Raw genomic sequence first — 18,114 nt, 5'->3', positions numbered from 1 at the left:
GATCTCTCACTGCTGCTGATATTTAAAAGCAGGCAGATTGTCCAGGGAGAGGAGCTCTGCACTCAAACTGCCATCCTCCTCGCCTCCAAGTTCCGGAATTTAAATCCAGACATCTAGTAACCCTAGGTAAATGTAATATGCGAACTGACAAATGCATCCATGAACTCTGACCCTGACAGAAAAATTCTGGAAAAAAAAAATCACTAATGGGTGATTTAACATGAAGAAAAAGACAAACTATTGCAAAACCCCTTAAAGTCCTGTACCCACTCTACCTTGGGTTACCAGATGTCCAGAAATACTTGGGCATGTCCTCTTTATAGAGGACTATCTGGATTCCTAGATGGACTTTCCAAAACCCGGCAGTCCAGGGAAATCCAGACGTCTGATAATCCTAGTGCTATAGAATAGGAAATAGTAGTAGTACTAGTGTGATCACACAGTAGTCTGTTTCCATACATTAACTGCTTGTCGTATTTTAGTAAAATTGGTTAGTCACTATGCCACTTACCTCTATTAATAGTACCCACAAGGGAGCCTTGACTTGAGGTAGAGAATGATACAGGAAGTAACTCAATTTCTCCATCCCTGTCCCTGCCCCTGCCCCAAACCTTGAACACTTTTGATTTTAAAGTGTCTGAGGCTTGTACAGATGAGGACGGAGCGTAGGCATTGGTGGGATGAGGCATTATGACATCACAATTTGAGCTCTAAATGTTGCTACTTAGGATTTTAAAGGGTTTGAGGCTTGTGCAGATGAGGACGGAGCTTAGGCAATGGTGGAATGAGGCATGATGACATCACAATCTGAGCTCTAGAATGTTACTACTTAGGATTTTAAAATGTTTGAGGCTTGTGCAGATGAGGACGGAGCTTAGACATTGGTGGAATGAGGCATGTTGACATCACAATCTGAGCTCTAGAATGTTACTACTTAGGATTTTAAAATGTTTGAGGCTTGTGCAGATGAGGATGGGTTCAGGCATTAGTGGAATGAGGCATTATGACATCACAATCTGAGCTCTAGAATGTTGCTACTTAGGATTTTAAAATGTTTGAGGCTTGTGCAGATGAGGACGGAGCTTAGACATTGGTGGAATGAGGCATGTTGACATCACAATCTGAGCTCTAGAATGTTACTACTTAGGATTTTAAAATGTTTGAGGCTTGTGCAGATGAGGACGGGGTCAGGCATTGGTGGAATGAGGCATTATGACATCACAATCTGAGCTCTAAATATGTTGCTACTTAGGATTTTCAAGTGTTTGAGGCTTGTGCAGATGAGGACGGCGCTTCCAAGAATGGGGTAGAGACAGTAAAATGAGTTCCCGCAGGGATTGGGAAAAATTTGTCCCTGTGTCATTCTCTAACTTTAGGCCAGGACTGCTTTGCACTCTGGGATTTGTAGGCACTGCCTAGGTCTTCATTTACCAGAATGCAGCAGGACTAACCCTCTTGAGCTGCTTCACCAGGGCCTGACGTTTGTCCATTTGCGTTTCTTGTTGCTCTTTTTTGTCTTCGGGTGCAGGAGGCAGCTAAGCTCAGCCAAACAAGAGAACCGACCATGGTGAAAACTTCTGACCCAGCTCCAGTCCCTGCCGGGACGTCCCGGCCTATCAATTGGTCGCCTGTTGGTGACGTTCCCGAAAGCGCTTCCTTATTGGACCCTAACGTGACGGCGCAAGTGCTTCTTCATTGGTCTCCTGCCGAGTGACGTCACTCCTAAGATGCCGGAGGCTGCGTTGTGAAGGGGTAGAAGATGCTGCCGTTGTCGTTGCTGGTTCGAAGAGGGCTAAGCGCCGCTTTGTGGCGGGGGACTCCGAGTTTGGTATTCTACGACCCGGGAGCGGCAGCGCTTCCTCTGCAGCAGCGCGCGGGTAAGAATTAGTCTACAAGTCCCATAATGCACCGGTCGGTCCAGGGGATCCTCGCGCGGGAGCGTGAAGTTCTTAGTCCGCGTTTGGAAAGAATTTCTGCTCGATTGATGTTTCGCTCTAGGCCAGGGGTGTCAAAATCCCTCGAGGGGGTTTTCAGGATTTCCCCAATGAATATGCATGAGATCTATTAGCATACAATGAAAGCAGTGCATGCAAATAGATCTCATGCATATTCATTGTGGACTTTAACACCCCAGCCCTAGACCCTTCTAAGTTCATCAAGGTTAAAGTAGGCAGTGAGCCTGAAAACCCGACTGGATTGCGGCCCTCCAGGAGGGACTTTGACACCCCTGCTCTAGGCGGATTTCAGCTCAGCAGACACAATGAAAAATAATAATAATAATAACTTTATTTTTCTATACCGCCATAAACTTACGACTTCTAGGCGGTTCACAGTAAAGAGAGCTGTACAATCAGCGAACTACAATACAGTATTAACATGTTACAGTGAAGGGGCTGGATGGCCAGCGAATTACAGAATACAAATGGAGAGGAAGACACTGAACAGACAGAGAGTACAGAATACAATTAGTGAGGGAGCGTAGTATCAGCATATAGGACAATCTTCTCCCAAAACAGTAGCCAACATTCCTATCATGTCAAAATAAAATAAACAGATCTTCCTCTGCCAACTCCACACTCCGTCCCTTCTGCGCCATATGCTTGGAACAAGCTGCCCAGTTCCCTACGACGGGCTCCGTCTCGGGCAGTGTTTAAGACCCAGTTAAAAGCCCACCTCGTTGAGAATGCTTTCAGCTCCTTTCACCTTGGGTTTTGCCTCCCCAACCCTACATGTCTTGTCTGTCTGTCCAAGTTAGATTGTAAGCTCTTCTGAGAAGGGATTGTCTATAAATATCAGCCCACCTCTTTGAGAGTGTTTTCGACTCCTAACTCCTCTCACCTTGGTTTCTGCCTCTCTAACCCTACATGTTGTTTCTTTCTGTCCAAGTTAGATTGTAAGCTCTTCCAAGCAGGGACCGTCAATAAATGTCAGCTCACCTCTTTGAGAGTGCTTTTGATTTCTAACTCCTCTCACCTTGGGTTCTCAATCCCCAATCTTATATGTTATGTTTGTCTATCCAAATTAGATTATAAGCCCTTCCAAGGAGGGACAATCTATTAAATGTCAGAATGTACAGCGCGGCATACGCCTTTCAGCTTTCTATAAGTAATAAATAGTAGTAGTATCTTATAGAAATCATCTTAAGTAAAAAAAATCTGTATTAAAAAACCCAAATATGATTAGACAAATCAATAATTAAACACTACTTTAAATATAAATGTTTTTAAAGAACATTTAAAGCATTTTAAATCTTGCAAATCCCTAATCTGCTCTGGAAGCTGATTCCAAAGTTGAAATCCTTTTATATAAAAGTTGGAATTTCAGTATTCATCAGGAGAGAGCATATGGGAAGAAGGAACATCCAGGGAACTAGATCCCAACATTTGCACTGGTTGATGAATATTAAGTGAAGCTGCCAAAGCAATCATTCTTCCCAAGTGACAATAACTTGTATTGCATACAGTGTTCAATAGGTAACCAGTGAAGTGATTTAAGAATGGAAGTAATATATTCACATCCAGAACTTCCACTAATTACCCCGGCCATGGTATTCAGAGTAACCTGTAAAGATCTCAAATATTTTTCAGGTACACGCATAAGTTAAGAATTACAATAATCAAAATGCAGTAAAATCAGATGAAAATTGGCAGTCATCAGCACTGTTTTAAAGATCTTAAAGTTCTAGTCCCTTAAAGAGTTGTGACAAAATTAATCGCAACCAAAACTGGAAAATCTGGTAGATTATAACTACTTCACAGCGTAGTAATTTTTGACTTTTCACATTTTGTCCAGACATACTCAAAAAATCAAGGGCTCCTTTTAAGAAACCGTGTTAGCGATTTAACGTGCGTAATAGCGCGCACTAGCCGCTACCGCCTCCTCTTGAGCAGGCGGTAGTTTTTCGGCTAGCGCGAGGGTTAGCGCATGATAAAAAGTCGCGTGCGGTAAAGCCGCTAACGGATTGTTTAATCCTGAAGATAAACTGTATGTCATCTGAAACCATGGACTAGATCAGGGGTAGGGAACTCCGGTCCTCAAGAGCCGTATTCCAGTCGGGCTTTCAGGATTTCCCCAATGAATATGCATTGAAAGCAGTGCATGCAAATAGATTTCATGCATATTCATATCCTGAAAACCCGACTGGAATACGGCTCTCGAGGACCGGAGTTCCCTTCCCCTGGACTAGATAATCAGATCAAAGTACATTTAAGAGACAAAGACATGCAATAGATTAGAAACTGTAACGTGTCGCCGACGATGATAAATAGATCTAGGTCAGGGCTGCCCAAGTCCGGTCCTCGAGATCTACTGGCAGGCCAGGTTTTCAGAATATCCACAATGAATAAGATCTCTCTCATGCATGTTCATTGTGGATATCCTGAAAACCTGGCCTGCCAGTAGATCTCAAGGACCGGACTTGGGCAGCCCTGATCTAGGTCTTAGGAAGAAAAGATTATTTAAGTTCACTGGAATGTATAGAAATAAAGGGGTTGAGGGGGTTTTGTTTTGGTTTTTTTGGAGGGGGGGTTTCATGCTTGTTTTTATGTATTGTTGAAGTAACTTAATACATCACTTGCCTAGATTTTGAGTATTAACATCCTCTTTCTCATCATAAAGGAATGCTTCTTTCAAAACTGCACATGTTGATTCCAAAATACCTGAATGTTTTTTGTTGTTTTTTTTGGGTTCTTCCCCCTCCTGCCCTCCTTTCAAGGAAACGGTCTTTTTGTGCAGACGGCCAGGAATTATGCTCGGGGTACAAAAAAGAAGCAAGGTAAGGGAAGAACTGTGTTTAATTTGGGTGGAAAATTCAATCGGGTCCTTTCGTAAAGGTGCGCTGCTGAGCTGCTCATTCTATTCTGTTTATCATGTGCTGCTTAGCAGCGCACCTTTGGGCTCCTTTTACGAAGCTGTGCTAGCGTTTTTAGCGCATGCACAAAATTACCGCGTGCTATAGCGCACGGTAGCCCAAAATCTACCGCCTCCTAAAAAGGCGGTAGTGGCTAGCGTGCCCGGGAATTTAACGCGCGCTATTGCGTGCATTAAGGCCCTAGCATACCTTTGTAAAAGGAGCCTTTAATTAAAGCTCATTACTTTAAAATTGGCATTTGACAGGACTCTTTTTTTTATTATTTTCTTTTTTTTTTCCTTCTTCTTTGCTAATACAGTTTTTCTATTCCCCTCGACCTTTTGTTCTTCCCCATAATATATTGTAAATCTTTCCTTCCCTTTATAGCCAAATTGTGTTTCTTTTGTCATGGTTGATTTACGCTGTTTGTCCCTATTGATTTTATCATTTTTAACCCTTTTCATTGTAAACCGCTTTGGTTTAACAATCTTGTTAATAATTGCGGTCTAACTGTAACTGAAAGCACCTATATAATGTGTATAGCGCGGTGTACATCTAGTAGCCCTTTGGAAATGATTAGTAGTATTTATTTTTGCTTTATTTAAAAACTCGTACACTGCTTAAACCTAAGCAATTCACACAATCTAAGATAAATAACATTCATCTAAGAATCTTCAGGTCTTCAAATAAATGCATAGTACAAAAGATTCCATTATAAAAAGCTTCTGTAAATAAGGTTGTTTTTAACATGTTCTTAAATTTCTTAATATCAAACCACTCTAATTGGTCCTGTCAAATTGTTTCAAAGAAGTGCTCCTATAAAATTGCCCTAAGAACATAAAACTTGTCTTGCTAGATCAGACCCAAGATCCAGCAAGCCAGGATCCTGCCTCCAACAGCAGCCAATCTAGGCCACAAATACCTGGCAAGATTCCAAGTCCAGATCCATTCCTTGATGCTCACTCCCAGGTATAAACAGTGGCTTTTGCAAAATCATCCTGGTTAATAATAGTTTAATTTTGTTCCTCTCCTCCACCTCCAACAAACGGAAAATGGAAAGTCCAATGCATACACTTATAAGTTCACATTAATTTCAGTTCATTTACTGTACTATTTTGTTATTCCACGGTCTTACTTAGAAATATCAGACCTTAAGAGCATTCATATTAGAAACAATATAGCATATAAACAATTTAATGCCTGTATTGCAATTGTAATCAGAAAGTCTCAAAAGTTTTGTTTATATAATTAACAAGCAATCCTACAAAACTGTTCACAACATGGGCCCAACGTATATGTCAATGAAATTACCAGCCTATGTTCCTATATGGATTCTACACTCCCAAAGCAAAAAATCAACTATACTCTCCCCCAGGTCTATTCCTTTATCTGGAAACAGGCCACAAGCGAATCTACTCCCACAATATGACTACTGACCTTCAGAAAGGCTGTAAAAACTCACCCTTTCCCCCGGTAACTCCCTCTAATTTACAGTTTTACTCCTCAAATTGACTCCTTAGAGTGTTCACTCCTCCCTGTTCTGAAGTATTAATTTCTACTTCTCCCTGTGCAAAAGTTTATGTTTATCTGTATCTGGTCCTGTGCTGTGTATGTAATATTGTAACCCATTCTGGGCTCTTTTGGGAGGACAAGCTAAAAAACTGAATAAATAAATAAAACAGCCTGTTTGATACGTCTGGCATAAAGAGTTTAGTGACATCCATCTCAAGCTTTAGCTGAAATTAAGTGCTAAACAGAATAATAATAATAATAACTTTATTCTTCTATACCGCCACAATCTTGCGACTTCTAGGCGGTTTACAGTCAAGAGAGCTGGACATTCAGCGAGTTACAATATGCAGATAGTCAGAGGAAATACAGAGTACAGAAACTTTAAGAAAGCGAAAAATAAAATAAACAGTTTGTTAAGAAAATTTCCGAGAGGACCTGTTTGAGAGATGTCGCGAATTACAAAGAATACAGCGAATGTTACAAAAATACAGTAAATTACAAAAAAATACAGCGAATATTACAAAAAAGAAGACACAGGAAAGGGGAGAGGGGGGGGGTGATCAAAAGGTAAACAAATTGTCCCGAACTTAGGCCAAATATGAAAGTAAAATCAAGTGAAAGTTGCAGGGAAGTTTAGGAACTCCATTTTATAGCACTTGGTAGTTTATGCCAGACTTCTTCAGCAGCTTTCAAACTGCATTTTAATCATAGGCTGAAGCTTTTTTATTGCATTATACTGTTTATTGAGCTTTGTTCACAGATATTGCACACATTTTGTATTTTAGAGTTTGTAAGTCAGCTGGATAATTTGCCTCCCACTATCCTGAAGAAAAGTTTCGCCAATGTCCAGGTGGTAGAAACGTAAGTGGATACTATGATCTCGTAACAAATGGGCCTCCGGCTGGTTGAAATTAAGAGAAACTGGCTCAAAATAAATATATCAGCAAGGGGTGCTTCTCCTTTCCTTGGACAGAGAACTCCAAAATATGAAACAAAGCTGCATTGCTGATGCTGTAAAATTGTCATGGAACTTGACATAAATGATAAAAACATTCATGAGAACGAGTTTCTGTGAAATAGCAGAGCCACTCACTTTTTTTCTCCAAAGCTATAAGTGTTAATTAATGTATCAAGATGCAGTCAAGGATAATAAATTCTAAATTTCCGATTCTTAAAAAAAAAAAAAAAAAATCAACAAAACACAAATTGGTTGTCATTCTGGTGCAAACAGAAAATTTTAAATTTTATGGCCTATAATAACAGTTCAGATTTATGTAATTTTTGCTGCCCATATAAAGTCCCCTTATCTGGAAAGCTGACTCCTAGAGGTAGTACCTCCAATTTGAAAGCTGGAGCCAGTGAGGTAGGAGAGGAATGTCATGGAGGGTGGAGAAAATGAAACCTAGGCAGGATTTGGATGCAGAGGTAAGCCTTTAGAAGAGGCATCAGATTATGTGGAATCTGTCTGAGTATTGGGTGAGACCTACAAGTGCCAGAGGCCAGCACATATCCGGTTTTACCTGAATGGGGCTCTGTTTTGAATATCCAGGTCTAAATTAGCCGGTGACAGCACTTAAATTTTAAAAAAAACAAACCAAAAACCCAGCTACCTGCTGAATATTGACCAGCTCCACTCAAAATGGTTCCCTCTAGTAGCACCTACATGTAGGCCGCTTAACAGTTTGCATGCACAAGGGTCCATACACATGCATTTACCTGTACAATTTTATAAAGCCCATTTGTCCAGGGGATCAGTTTTCAGCCAGCAGCATTATTTTGGCAACATCTGGCAGCATCCTTGAGTACTAGTAGTGGCTTTGAGCCCGGTGAAGTGGGTTTGATTTCCACTGCAGCTCCTTGTAACCATGGGCAAGTCAAATATAAGCTGAGATATTGGGGCCCAAAAATGGGGGTCTCGGTTTATATTCAAGTCATCCAGCTATGCACTCCTGGCCCCCTCCCGCTCCTGTTGCAAGCCTCCCCGGGGCCTGCCTGGAGCCCTGGTTGTCCAGCAGTGAGCTGGGATAGAAGCGACCCCTCCCATGTCCTGTCCTGTTCCGCACCACTCCACCTCCCACCTGCCTCCAGCACCTGAAAGGCCTCCCTTGCACACCCTGGTGGTCCAGCGATGAACCGGGGCAGGAGCAATCCTCCTGTGCTCCTGCCCCGTGCAGAGCCGCTAAAGGAAATAGTTGCCGCGAGTTCCCATGGTCTGCACAGGAAGGGTCCCTCCTGTCCCAGCTCACTGCTGAACCACCAGAGCTCAAAGCAAGACTGGGGGAGGCCTACAACAAGGAGAGGGTGGGGGCGTGCAGAACCAGCCAAGACAGGACACGGGAGGGGTTGCTGCTGTCCTGGCTTACAGCTGAACCACCAGGGCTCAAGGCAGGCCCGGGGAAGGCCTACAACAGGGAGGAGGCGGGGGGATACAGAGCTTACTGGGACAGGACACAAGAGGGGTTGTTCTTGTCCTTTCTTACCACTGGACCACTGATACCTATATTTGAATATAAACCCTCGGTTTATACATGTGTCAACTTTTTTTTCCATTTTTTTGCAGGGGAGTAAAAAAAGGTTACCTCCGTTTATATTCGGGACAGTTTATATTACATTACACTGATGTCTTCTATCCCGCCAATACCTTTCAGTTCTAGGCAGTTTACAACAAGAAATTAGCCTGGGCATTCCCAGGGAGATTACAAGGTCGATAGCTATAGTATGCGTCGAGATCTGGGAAGGGTTGATACGGTTTGATTAGATCATTTGACAAATTTCTTGAATAGTATGGTTTTCAGTTCTTTTCTGAATGTTTTGCAGTTGGGCGTCGTGGTCAGCAAATTTGAAAGGTGGTGGTTTATTTTCGCTGCTCTGGTGGCTAGTAGACCGTCATATATTTTTTTGCTTTGCATGCCTTTGATTGGGAGGATGGGTAGAGTGTGCTTGAGTTCTCCTTGGTCTGGATGTGTTTTTCCAGATTAGGCGGTTGTTCAGATAGCTTGGTCCATTTCCATTTAGGGCTTTGAATAGGGTGCAGTAGAATTTGTGTTGTATGCGTGCTTGTACTGGGAGCCAAGGTGAGTCTTGGAAAGCTGAAGTAATGTGGTCGTATTTTTTCAGCAAGTATATTAGTCTTAGGGCTGTATTTTGGACTGTTTGTAATTGTTTTAGCATGTTGGCGGGGCATGACAGGTAAAGTATGTTACCTTAGTCCAGAAGTCCTAGGATTAGCGCTTGTACTATGAGTTTGAATTGTTCGTTGTTGAAGTATTTTCGGACTTGTCTTAAGTTGCGCATGGTTGCGAATGCCTTCTGAACCGTTTTGCTGATTTGAAGTTGCCTTTGTCTATCATTATTCCCAGCAGTTTTAGGTTGGGTTGTAAGGGATATATGATGGAGTTTATTTCTAGGTTTGTTATGGTTGGGGTTTTGTTTCTTTCTAGAAGTAAGAATTTGGTTTTGTCTTGGTTCAGTTTTAATTTGTGGTCTCTCATCCATTTTGACACTGTTATAGGGGGAAACACCCTCCAAGGATTCAAGACAAAGTTAGACAAGTTTCTGTTGAACAAGAACGTGCGCTGGTAGGGCTAGTCTCAGTTAGGGTGCTAGTCTTAGACCAGAGGTCCGCCGTGTGAGCAGACTGCTGGGCATGATGGACCACTGGTCTGACTCAGCAGTGGCAATTCTTATGTTCAATGTGTAGTTTTTTCGTTGTGTTGGGGGTGGTTTGGTTGAAAGGCAGGAGGAGGATGATGTCGTCTGCATAGCTGTATGATGTTATACCTTGTTTGTCTAAGCATGTGCCAAGTGTGGCTATGTAAAGGTTGAAGAGTGTTGGTGATAGTGGAGAGCCTTGGGGGACTCCACAAGGGTTGTTCCAGGCTTCTGATTGTTCATTGTTTGCTTTTACTCTGTATCTTCTTGAGCGGAGGAATCCTTCAAACCAATTGTAGACTTTGCCTGTGATTCTTGTTGCCTCCAGTGTTTGTAGTAGGATGTCGTGATCTACTAGGTCGAATGCCGCTGTGAGATCGAGTTGTATGAGTAGCATTATTTTGCCTTTGCTTAAGTGTTGTTTGGCTGTGTCTAGGAGAGAGACTAGTAGTGTTTCTGTACTGTAGTTGCCTCTGAAGCCTGATTGTGAGGGGTGAAGAATGTTGTGGGTTTCTAAGTATTCGGTGAGAAGTTTTGCTACGAGGCCTTCCATTAGTTTGATGTATAGCTGTATTGAGGCTATAGGTCTGTAATTCAAGTATATACAGTACCTGTATATAATGTGTACAGTGCTGTGTATGTCCAGACACCAGCATTAAATATCCAGTTATACATAGCCAGATAACACTTATGCGATCTATAAAGTGTTCAGGACTGTATTTTCTATGGTCAGGTTCACCTGATTAACTTATCTATCTAATGAACTTATCTAATCTAATGAAGTGCCGATTCTGACCCCTAACAAAATAGCTGGTTTAGGCGCTAACCAGATCTAGTAGCTCTGGATGACTGACTTAGACAGCCTCTCCTGGCCATTTAAATCACTGAAAGCAGCGTTAGGGTTTCCTGTAAGTGAGATTTAGGACATCAGGATTCACAATGTTTGAGAATTTGATGGTGTGTCTACTCAATTCTCTAGGGTGGATGACATAGTTCGGCGGTTGTTGTCCCTGGAGATGGCAGATCAGGTGAGTTCTCTATATCGGCCCTGCTTTGAAATCCTTTATCCCCAGCACTATGTAACATATTTTAACACTAGTCTTGTGTTACAGCTTTTCATCCTTCAAGAAGGAAACATGTTCTTTGTCTCTCCTTACAGAGAGAAAAGGTGAAGATAAAAACTCAGCAGTTGATGGATAAAGTGAAGAGAAATCCAAATGACACCGGTTCTTCTGAAGCTCAGAGTAAGTGGAAAAAGCCCCTGGAGCCTGGTAGGAAGGAGTGGGGGCCCCAGACTGCTTGCTTCTGGGGGGTGGTCCCTGTTTATTGTAAGCTACTAATGACATGGGGGGATTAATTCAGAGCGGTTCCATGAGCTTCTGTGATGGTGTTACAATACATGAGCTATTGTAGTGGTGTTAAGTGTTTCTGTGATGGTTTTCAATACAGCTTCTTGTGGTACTCATTTGGCTAAGCAAACAATATACTGTATATACCCTATCTTTCTCCTATATATTAGTGCAGTCAGTGAGTCTGGTTGTTTTGGGTTTTTTTAAGCAAATTGATTTGAATCGAACATTACTATATATTTTACACTAGTGAATACTATATTCACCCTATGTATACACTGGCTGGTGGGAACATCGCTGGGGTCCTTTAAAACTAAGACAGGAGAAGTGTTGAGCCAAATGAACCCTAGACGCAGTCAACAATCATACAAAATGGCTTTTATAATTCAGCCTGTGGCGTTCTGAGATCCATTTTTCTGTAGATAGATGTGGCAAATTAAGATAATAAAACCGACAATGGCCTTAAGTCCATGAACTGTGTTAAGAATTCATCGGCAACTTTTTGCGGTGGCCTTTAAGGGGATGAAGAGCAGACTTTTGTTTATTAATTTATCAATTAACATTTGTGTGGGATAAAGTCTGTTCTTTATTAAGCAAAAGTGGAGAATATTTCACATTATTTTAAACTGTTTCCAAACCTAATTGGATAACTAGTACCGTATATACTCAAATATAAACCGAGGTAACCTTTTTTTTGTTCCCCCCAAAAAGGAGGAAAAAAAGGTTGACTCAAATATAAACTGGGGGGAGGTTAATATTTAAGTGCTTTCTCCTGCCCTGCCCGGCTCTACACCCAGCCTCTACCCTTCCAGACTCCTAAACCTGTCCTTCCTCCCTCCCAATGCCTTGCAGGCCTCCAACGCTGGTGGTCCAATGCTGGGCCAGGACAAGAGGGATCTCTTCCTTCCCAGCCGACTCGAAAAACTTTCATCTCCCTTCTGCCTCCCCCAGTGTACTTTTCAAATCCCTGGTGATTCAGCAGTGAACCAGGGCAGGAGCAATCTTGCTACACTCCTGCCCCATGCAGAGCCGTAAATTCTCACAAATTCCCATCTCAGTAATGGCCTATTTGAGTATATACGGTAATCAGTGATGATATGTGTCTAGAGCTAGTGGAATAAGCTTCTGGGATATTTACGACAGCAATCAAGTTTGAGTAGTTTTAAGAAAATGTTGAAGAAACACCTCTTCTGTAAGATGAAATATGGGACTTGATTTAAAGGTTTTTGATGCGAGGCGCTGGTAGCCTCTTTTACATGGTCACTGTTATCTTCTAACACAATATGGGGGAGAAATGCTTATAAATCTGTGATGATTCTTAACTCAAATAATACTAATTATCACAGCTATACAAATATTAAATAAATATTAGATTATTAGTGAAGCTTTCAGACCAAATACCTGTTATGTTCTATTCATGTTCGATTTGTTGTACTGTATCTGATCCTGTTTGTGAGACTCACCTTGAGAAAGGAGGGTATAAATAAAGAAATACAAATACAATATGCCAGACTCATTCACATAGTGGGGGCAGTTCTGTAACGGCTCCACAAGTTAGTGCTGAGCACCAAATCTAAAAGGGTATCAGTGTGCCAAGATGCTGTTTATAGATTCTAGCGTATTACGGCGTAAACTACAAGTGCCCCTAAATACAACAGTTGCACGCACAAGGCTGGGGGTGGATCTAAGTTGCCAGCATAACTATTAGACATGTCTATGGCTCGCCTACGCTCCTTCTCTGCGCATTTACGTTCTGAGCGAGTTGTGCACCTCTGTTGAGGGGGAAATTCTTTAAACAGCGCCTAAGTTAAGAGGGACACGCCTACCAATGCCTAAACTAATGGCGCTGGAATTGCGCCCAACACCACTGTGGACGTGGCTAACACCAGAAGGTGGTGCGATTCACGTCAAAGGTAGGCACTGCAAATTTAGGCCTGGAAAACCTAGCTTTGCCAGAGGCATGATTATCTAAGCAACACCATCGCACGACTGGCACACTATCGGCGGCCACTTTTAAGGTGGCCGCCAACAACAGCGCCGGGAGGGAGTGCATCGCTGCCATGTATCTGTACCCACGTAAATGAGGGCACGTGTGTAGTTAATTTTCTTCTTTGTTCTGCAGTTGCTTCTCTGACCGTGAAAATTCGCAATTTACAAGAGCATCTTCAAAAACACCCCAAGGTGGGTCGAAGCAAAATGTATCAGGAACCATCTTTACTTTACTTTGGTCCACATGGTTTTGGGCTTCTGTATTTAAATTTGTATGTTTATTTTGTCCTTTGTAAGTAATCAAAATGATTGTATGTTTTGAATTGTACCCATTTTAATTTCTTTACATCGCTTAGGAATCTGATAAGCGATCAAATCAAATTTTAAGCTTGCCAGTGAATGTCTGGGTTAGAAGATAGATGTTTAGCCATCAGTTTAAAAGGTGGAATCAAGTCCTGATGGGATTTTTTTTTTTTTTTGTAAAAACACTGGGGGGGACTTTTTAAGGAATATTGAAACCAGCTACAAAATTGGGGTGAATATTCCTTATTTTTATAAGAAAATAAAGGGTCATAAATTCTACAGCTCAAAGACTATAAAAATCTTTCCTGAGAGAGAGAGAGCATGCTTGCTGCAGGTGATAAGAGGAAGCTCCTGAGGTTCCTAGATTTGGGGAACTGGCTTATAACTGAGGTTTCTGACCTGTGAGGAGAATTTGTAGTTCCTAAAAGGTGTTTTGATGTCTGGCATCTGATCCAAGGCAGCTCTATTTTACTTGAGTTTGGATAATTTGTGCTTTGCTCACTCTTGAATTACTGTTAAATAGACAGTGAATTTATTCAGAAAATGCTTATGAACTGCTGTTCGTTGATGAAATTAGTTAAACTCGAGGTCGGAAGTAGATGTTAAATAAAATAGGCAACAGTATGGATCCTTTTGGGACCCAAAATAAGGGATGGAATTGTCCTAAATAGACTGGTGGACACAATCTATTCCATAAATATCCTTTTATTCATACAGTAACTCTATGACTGGACATGTACATGTTTCGGCCGAAAGGGCCTGCTTCAGGAGTCTTGAAAGTCTTTGGGGCAATATCAAATGTTGCTTTCAATAATATGCGAGATATCAAATTGCTAAATACGGTGCTTCTGGGTGATCGAACGGTTGAGTCTTCTAAAAGAAGTATAGGAGCCAAAAGGTGTCCACGGCGTCCTTTTGGTACGCCACAGGTACTGTTTGATCAAGGCATAGACTGTCACCTGATTGGAAACCCTGACTGACTTGTTCCTGTTGTAAGAGAGCAGCTGGGCCTGGCTTATTGCCCAGCAAAACATTGACTGTACAGAAATGACATTTTATCTGATAGGCTTGACATTTTCATTAGGACCCACTCGTGACCCTGCTGCCATAGATAAAATCGGAGAAGCAGCAGTCCGCTTAGTGATAAATGAGTTGGAGATAGGAGGAATGGTTTGGTGCAGTCCTGTAATGGCATCCAGCTTAGCACTGGTATCAAACCGATAACTACGCATTTTCAACCCCACTGCAGGATAAATCCAACAAACGCCAAATGCTGATGACCATTGACGAGCGGAAGAAAAAGCTCAAGTTTTTGCGTCGTACCCGCTTCGATGCTTTCGAGAATGTATGTAAGCAGCTGGACATAGAGTACATCATCCCTTCACAGTACCGCAAAAAACCTACTCGGCGCAGTATCGCAAAGAAGGCGTTCTGTCTCAAGGTAGGAACAGAGCTGGGGAGACACAAAGGGTCATTCTATAAAGGGGCATCTGTTTTTAGTCCCATTCTAAAAAGGAGATGCCTATTTTTCTTTGTCTCACTCAACTTTATTGGAAATGAATATAATACAGGCATTACCAAGCAGAACACCGTAAACAATTTTGTATAACAGAAGCAGAAGGAATACAAAAATGTATACAGTATGCAAAAACTTTTCATGCACTTCCAACATTTCTTTGTCGCCCCCCTTGTATATAGTTCTTTTAAGAAAAGTTCAATATTCTACTCCTGGTTTTATATGTTAAAATTATCCAGAAAGGCTCCCTTCAGTGACCAGAGTGATGTAATTTTTTGTCTTTCCAACGTCAATAAAGTTATCATTTGAACGCGCCAAACACTAAGCAAGGGCGCTTTGGGCATTATCCAGGTGAGAAGGATCACCATTCTTTTTTAATTTTTGCAATAATCATGGCTTTATTGACGAAACGACTTAGCCCTTTAGGAGTTGACTTCAATACACCATATTCTCCAATTAGGAGAAACCACAAGTGTGCAATTCCATTGTTGTCTAATAAAATTTAGAACTGCATTCCAAAGCTCCTTGACTCTAGGGCAGTGCCAGAACATGCCGCCCAGGAGGCCTGGCACTTCGGGCAGGTCTTTATCCAACAATAAAGGCCTGCCATTATAAAAGATTCCTGCCCAGAACCCTCGCCTTCCAGTCAGGCAAATGGAACGATTGGCTGAGTAACTTTATCTTACACTCCTCAACCTACCTCAATTTTAGAAAATTGATAAAAACGAGTTTGTTCAATCGATTTGTAAACTAAGAATTCTATAGCACTGCAAATTCAACCATTAACCTTAAGAACTTTTTAGCTTTCTACTTCTTCCATTATATAAGATTGTATAGATCTCTTTGAATTGTTGACCTCTTTGCTGATTGTCCAGTGCTTCTTGTTGTAAACCGCCTCAAACTTTTCATGGCTTTAGAGGTATATAAAAAAATAAATTATTATTATTATTCATTGTCAAAGAGACACTATATATGCCCGACACGGCCTACTTTTCTTTATAGCATACTAGTGTAGCAGACCAAATGTTACGTGCAACCATGAAACACCAGCCATACCACTTTAATTCACTGCAGTAATGTGATTTTAAAAAAATCTTTGAAGTTTTCTTTGCATCCTATAAATTTGTCGCTTCGTAGAATCGAGAACATTGTGGACCAAACTCAGGGATTGAAGAATTTTGAACAGGGCCATCAAAACACAAAATTATACAGCTGTATCTTATTTTTTTTTTTTTTCTGTTTAGGTTTTTAATGAAGTAAAGAAGCTAAAAGCTGCCAAGAAGAGGCAAGAAGCAGCAAGAAAAGTTCCTCCGGATCCTGCGGAGAAACCAGTTGAAAACACTGAAGCTGTGCCATGAAATAGGCTCCATATCTTGAAATTGCAAAAGAAAAGTAGTTTCTTCAGTAATCAATAAATTATTTTTGTTTTATTTAACATCATAAGCCTTTTTATTTGTATTTATGTGCAACAGTTTTCTTACAACAGCAGTGCAAACTTCTCACACACACACACTCCTAGTGCTCCACTGTAGAATGGGCAGCAGTTGCACCAGAAGTTGATAAGGTGCCAGCTTCTAAGTGATAATTTCAACTGTTTCGGGGTTTTTTAATATCACCCTTGCCTGTCTCGCAAACGCAAGCATCTTCCCCTGCCAGCCGCAAGATCCTTTATGCAGTCTCCTCACTCTGTCTCTATTGCAACTTTCCACAAGGCAGGACGTGGCTGCAGGAAGGTTCTTGGAGAGGAAGCTGTTTGCATTGCAGTCACTGCCCGCAGCCCAGGGAAGTCTAGAATATGGCCAGAATGGGAGGAGGGGAAAGAGAGAGATGCCCGGCTGCCAGAGTGGGAGGAGGGATTGGAGGGGGGGACAAGAGAGAGAGATGCCCATTTGCCAGAATGGGAGGAGGGATTAGAAAGGGAGGGAGAAAGATGCCCACTTGCCAGAGTGGGAGGAGGGATTGGAAATGGGGGGAGAGAGAGAGGCCCATCTGCCAGAGTGGGAGGAGGGATTGGAAAGGGGGGGAGAGAGAGAGCCCACCTGCCAGAGTGGGAGGAGGGATGGGAAAGGGGGGGAGAGAGATGCCCGTTTGCCTGAGTGAGAGGAGGGATTGGAAAGGGGGGGAGAGAGAGGCCTATCTGCCAGAGTGGGAGGAGGGATTGGAAAGGGGGAGAGAGAGAGAGAGGCCCATCTGCCAGAGTGGGAGGAGGGATTGGAAAGGGGGGGAGACAGAGAGAGGCCCATCTGCCAGAGTGGGAGGAGGGATTGGAAAGGGGGGGAGAGAGATGCCCGTCTGCCAGAGTGGGAGGAGGGATTGGAAAGGGGGGAGAGAGATGCCCACCTGCCAGAGTGGGAGGAGGGATTGGAAAGGGGGGGGAGAGAGATGCCCATCTGCCAGAATGAGAGGAGGGATGGGAAAGGGGGGGAGAGAGATGCCCGTTTGCCTGAGTGAGAGGAGGGATTGGAAAGGGGGGGAGAGAGAGGCCTATCTGCCAGAGTGGGAGGAGGGATTGGAAAGGGGGAGAGAGAGAGAGGCCCATCTGCCAGAGTGGGAGGAGGGATTGGAAAGGGGGGGAGACAGAGAGAGGCCCATCTGCCAGAGTGGGAGGAGGGATTGGAAAGGGGGGGAGAGAGATGCCCATCTGCCAGAGTGGGAGGAGGGATTGGAAAGGGGGGAGAGAGATGCCCACCTGCCAGAGTGGGAGGAGGGATTAGAAAGGGGGGAGAGAGATGCCCATCTGCCAGAGTGGGAGGAGGGATTGGAAAGGGGGGGAGAGAGAGGCCCATCTGCCAGAGTGGGAGGAGGGATTGGAAAGGGGGGGAGAGAGATGCCCATCTGCCAGAGTGGGAGGAGGGATTGGAAAGGGGGGAGAGAGATGCCCACCTGCCAGAGTGGGAGGAGGGATTAGAAAGGGGGGAGAGAGATGCCCATCTGCCAGAGTGGGA

General features: G+C 42.8%; 1 protein-coding gene across 1 annotated transcript; it reads left to right on the top strand.

Moving 5' to 3' along the window:
• The first annotated feature begins 1,686 nt into the window (after window positions 1-1,686).
• Window positions 1,687-16,604, top strand: MRPS15 (mitochondrial ribosomal protein S15). Its single transcript, XM_033955296.1, has 8 exons — window positions 1,687-1,877; window positions 4,715-4,774; window positions 7,147-7,222; window positions 10,992-11,040; window positions 11,172-11,256; window positions 13,484-13,542; window positions 14,903-15,094; window positions 16,414-16,604. The coding sequence occupies exons 1-8, from the start codon at window positions 1,760-1,762 to the stop codon at window positions 16,525-16,527; spliced, it is 753 nt and encodes a 250-aa protein (XP_033811187.1). The 5' UTR covers window positions 1,687-1,759; the 3' UTR covers window positions 16,528-16,604.
• The last annotated feature ends 1,510 nt before the right edge of the window (window positions 16,605-18,114 follow it).

Source organism: Geotrypetes seraphini, chromosome 8, assembly GCF_902459505.1.
Source record: "Geotrypetes seraphini chromosome 8, aGeoSer1.1, whole genome shotgun sequence".
Taxonomy (NCBI): Eukaryota; Metazoa; Chordata; class Amphibia; order Gymnophiona; family Dermophiidae; genus Geotrypetes; species Geotrypetes seraphini.
Note: the sequence above shows the minus strand (reverse complement) of the source record. Positions and strands in the feature narration are given on the sequence as shown.

Bases quoted from the DNA above. Each gene is read 5' to 3' on its own strand.
- MRPS15 (XM_033955296.1), top strand. From the start codon at position 1,760: ATGCTGCCGTTGTCGTTGCTGGTTCGAAGAGGGCTAAGCGCCGCTTTG. The intron at 4,775-7,146 runs GTAAGGGAAGAA...TTTGTATTTTAG, and splicing joins GGGTACAAAAAAGAAGCAAG to AGTTTGTAAGTCAGCTGGAT. The intron at 13,543-14,902 runs GTGGGTCGAAGC...ACCCCACTGCAG, and splicing joins ATCTTCAAAAACACCCCAAG to GATAAATCCAACAAACGCCA.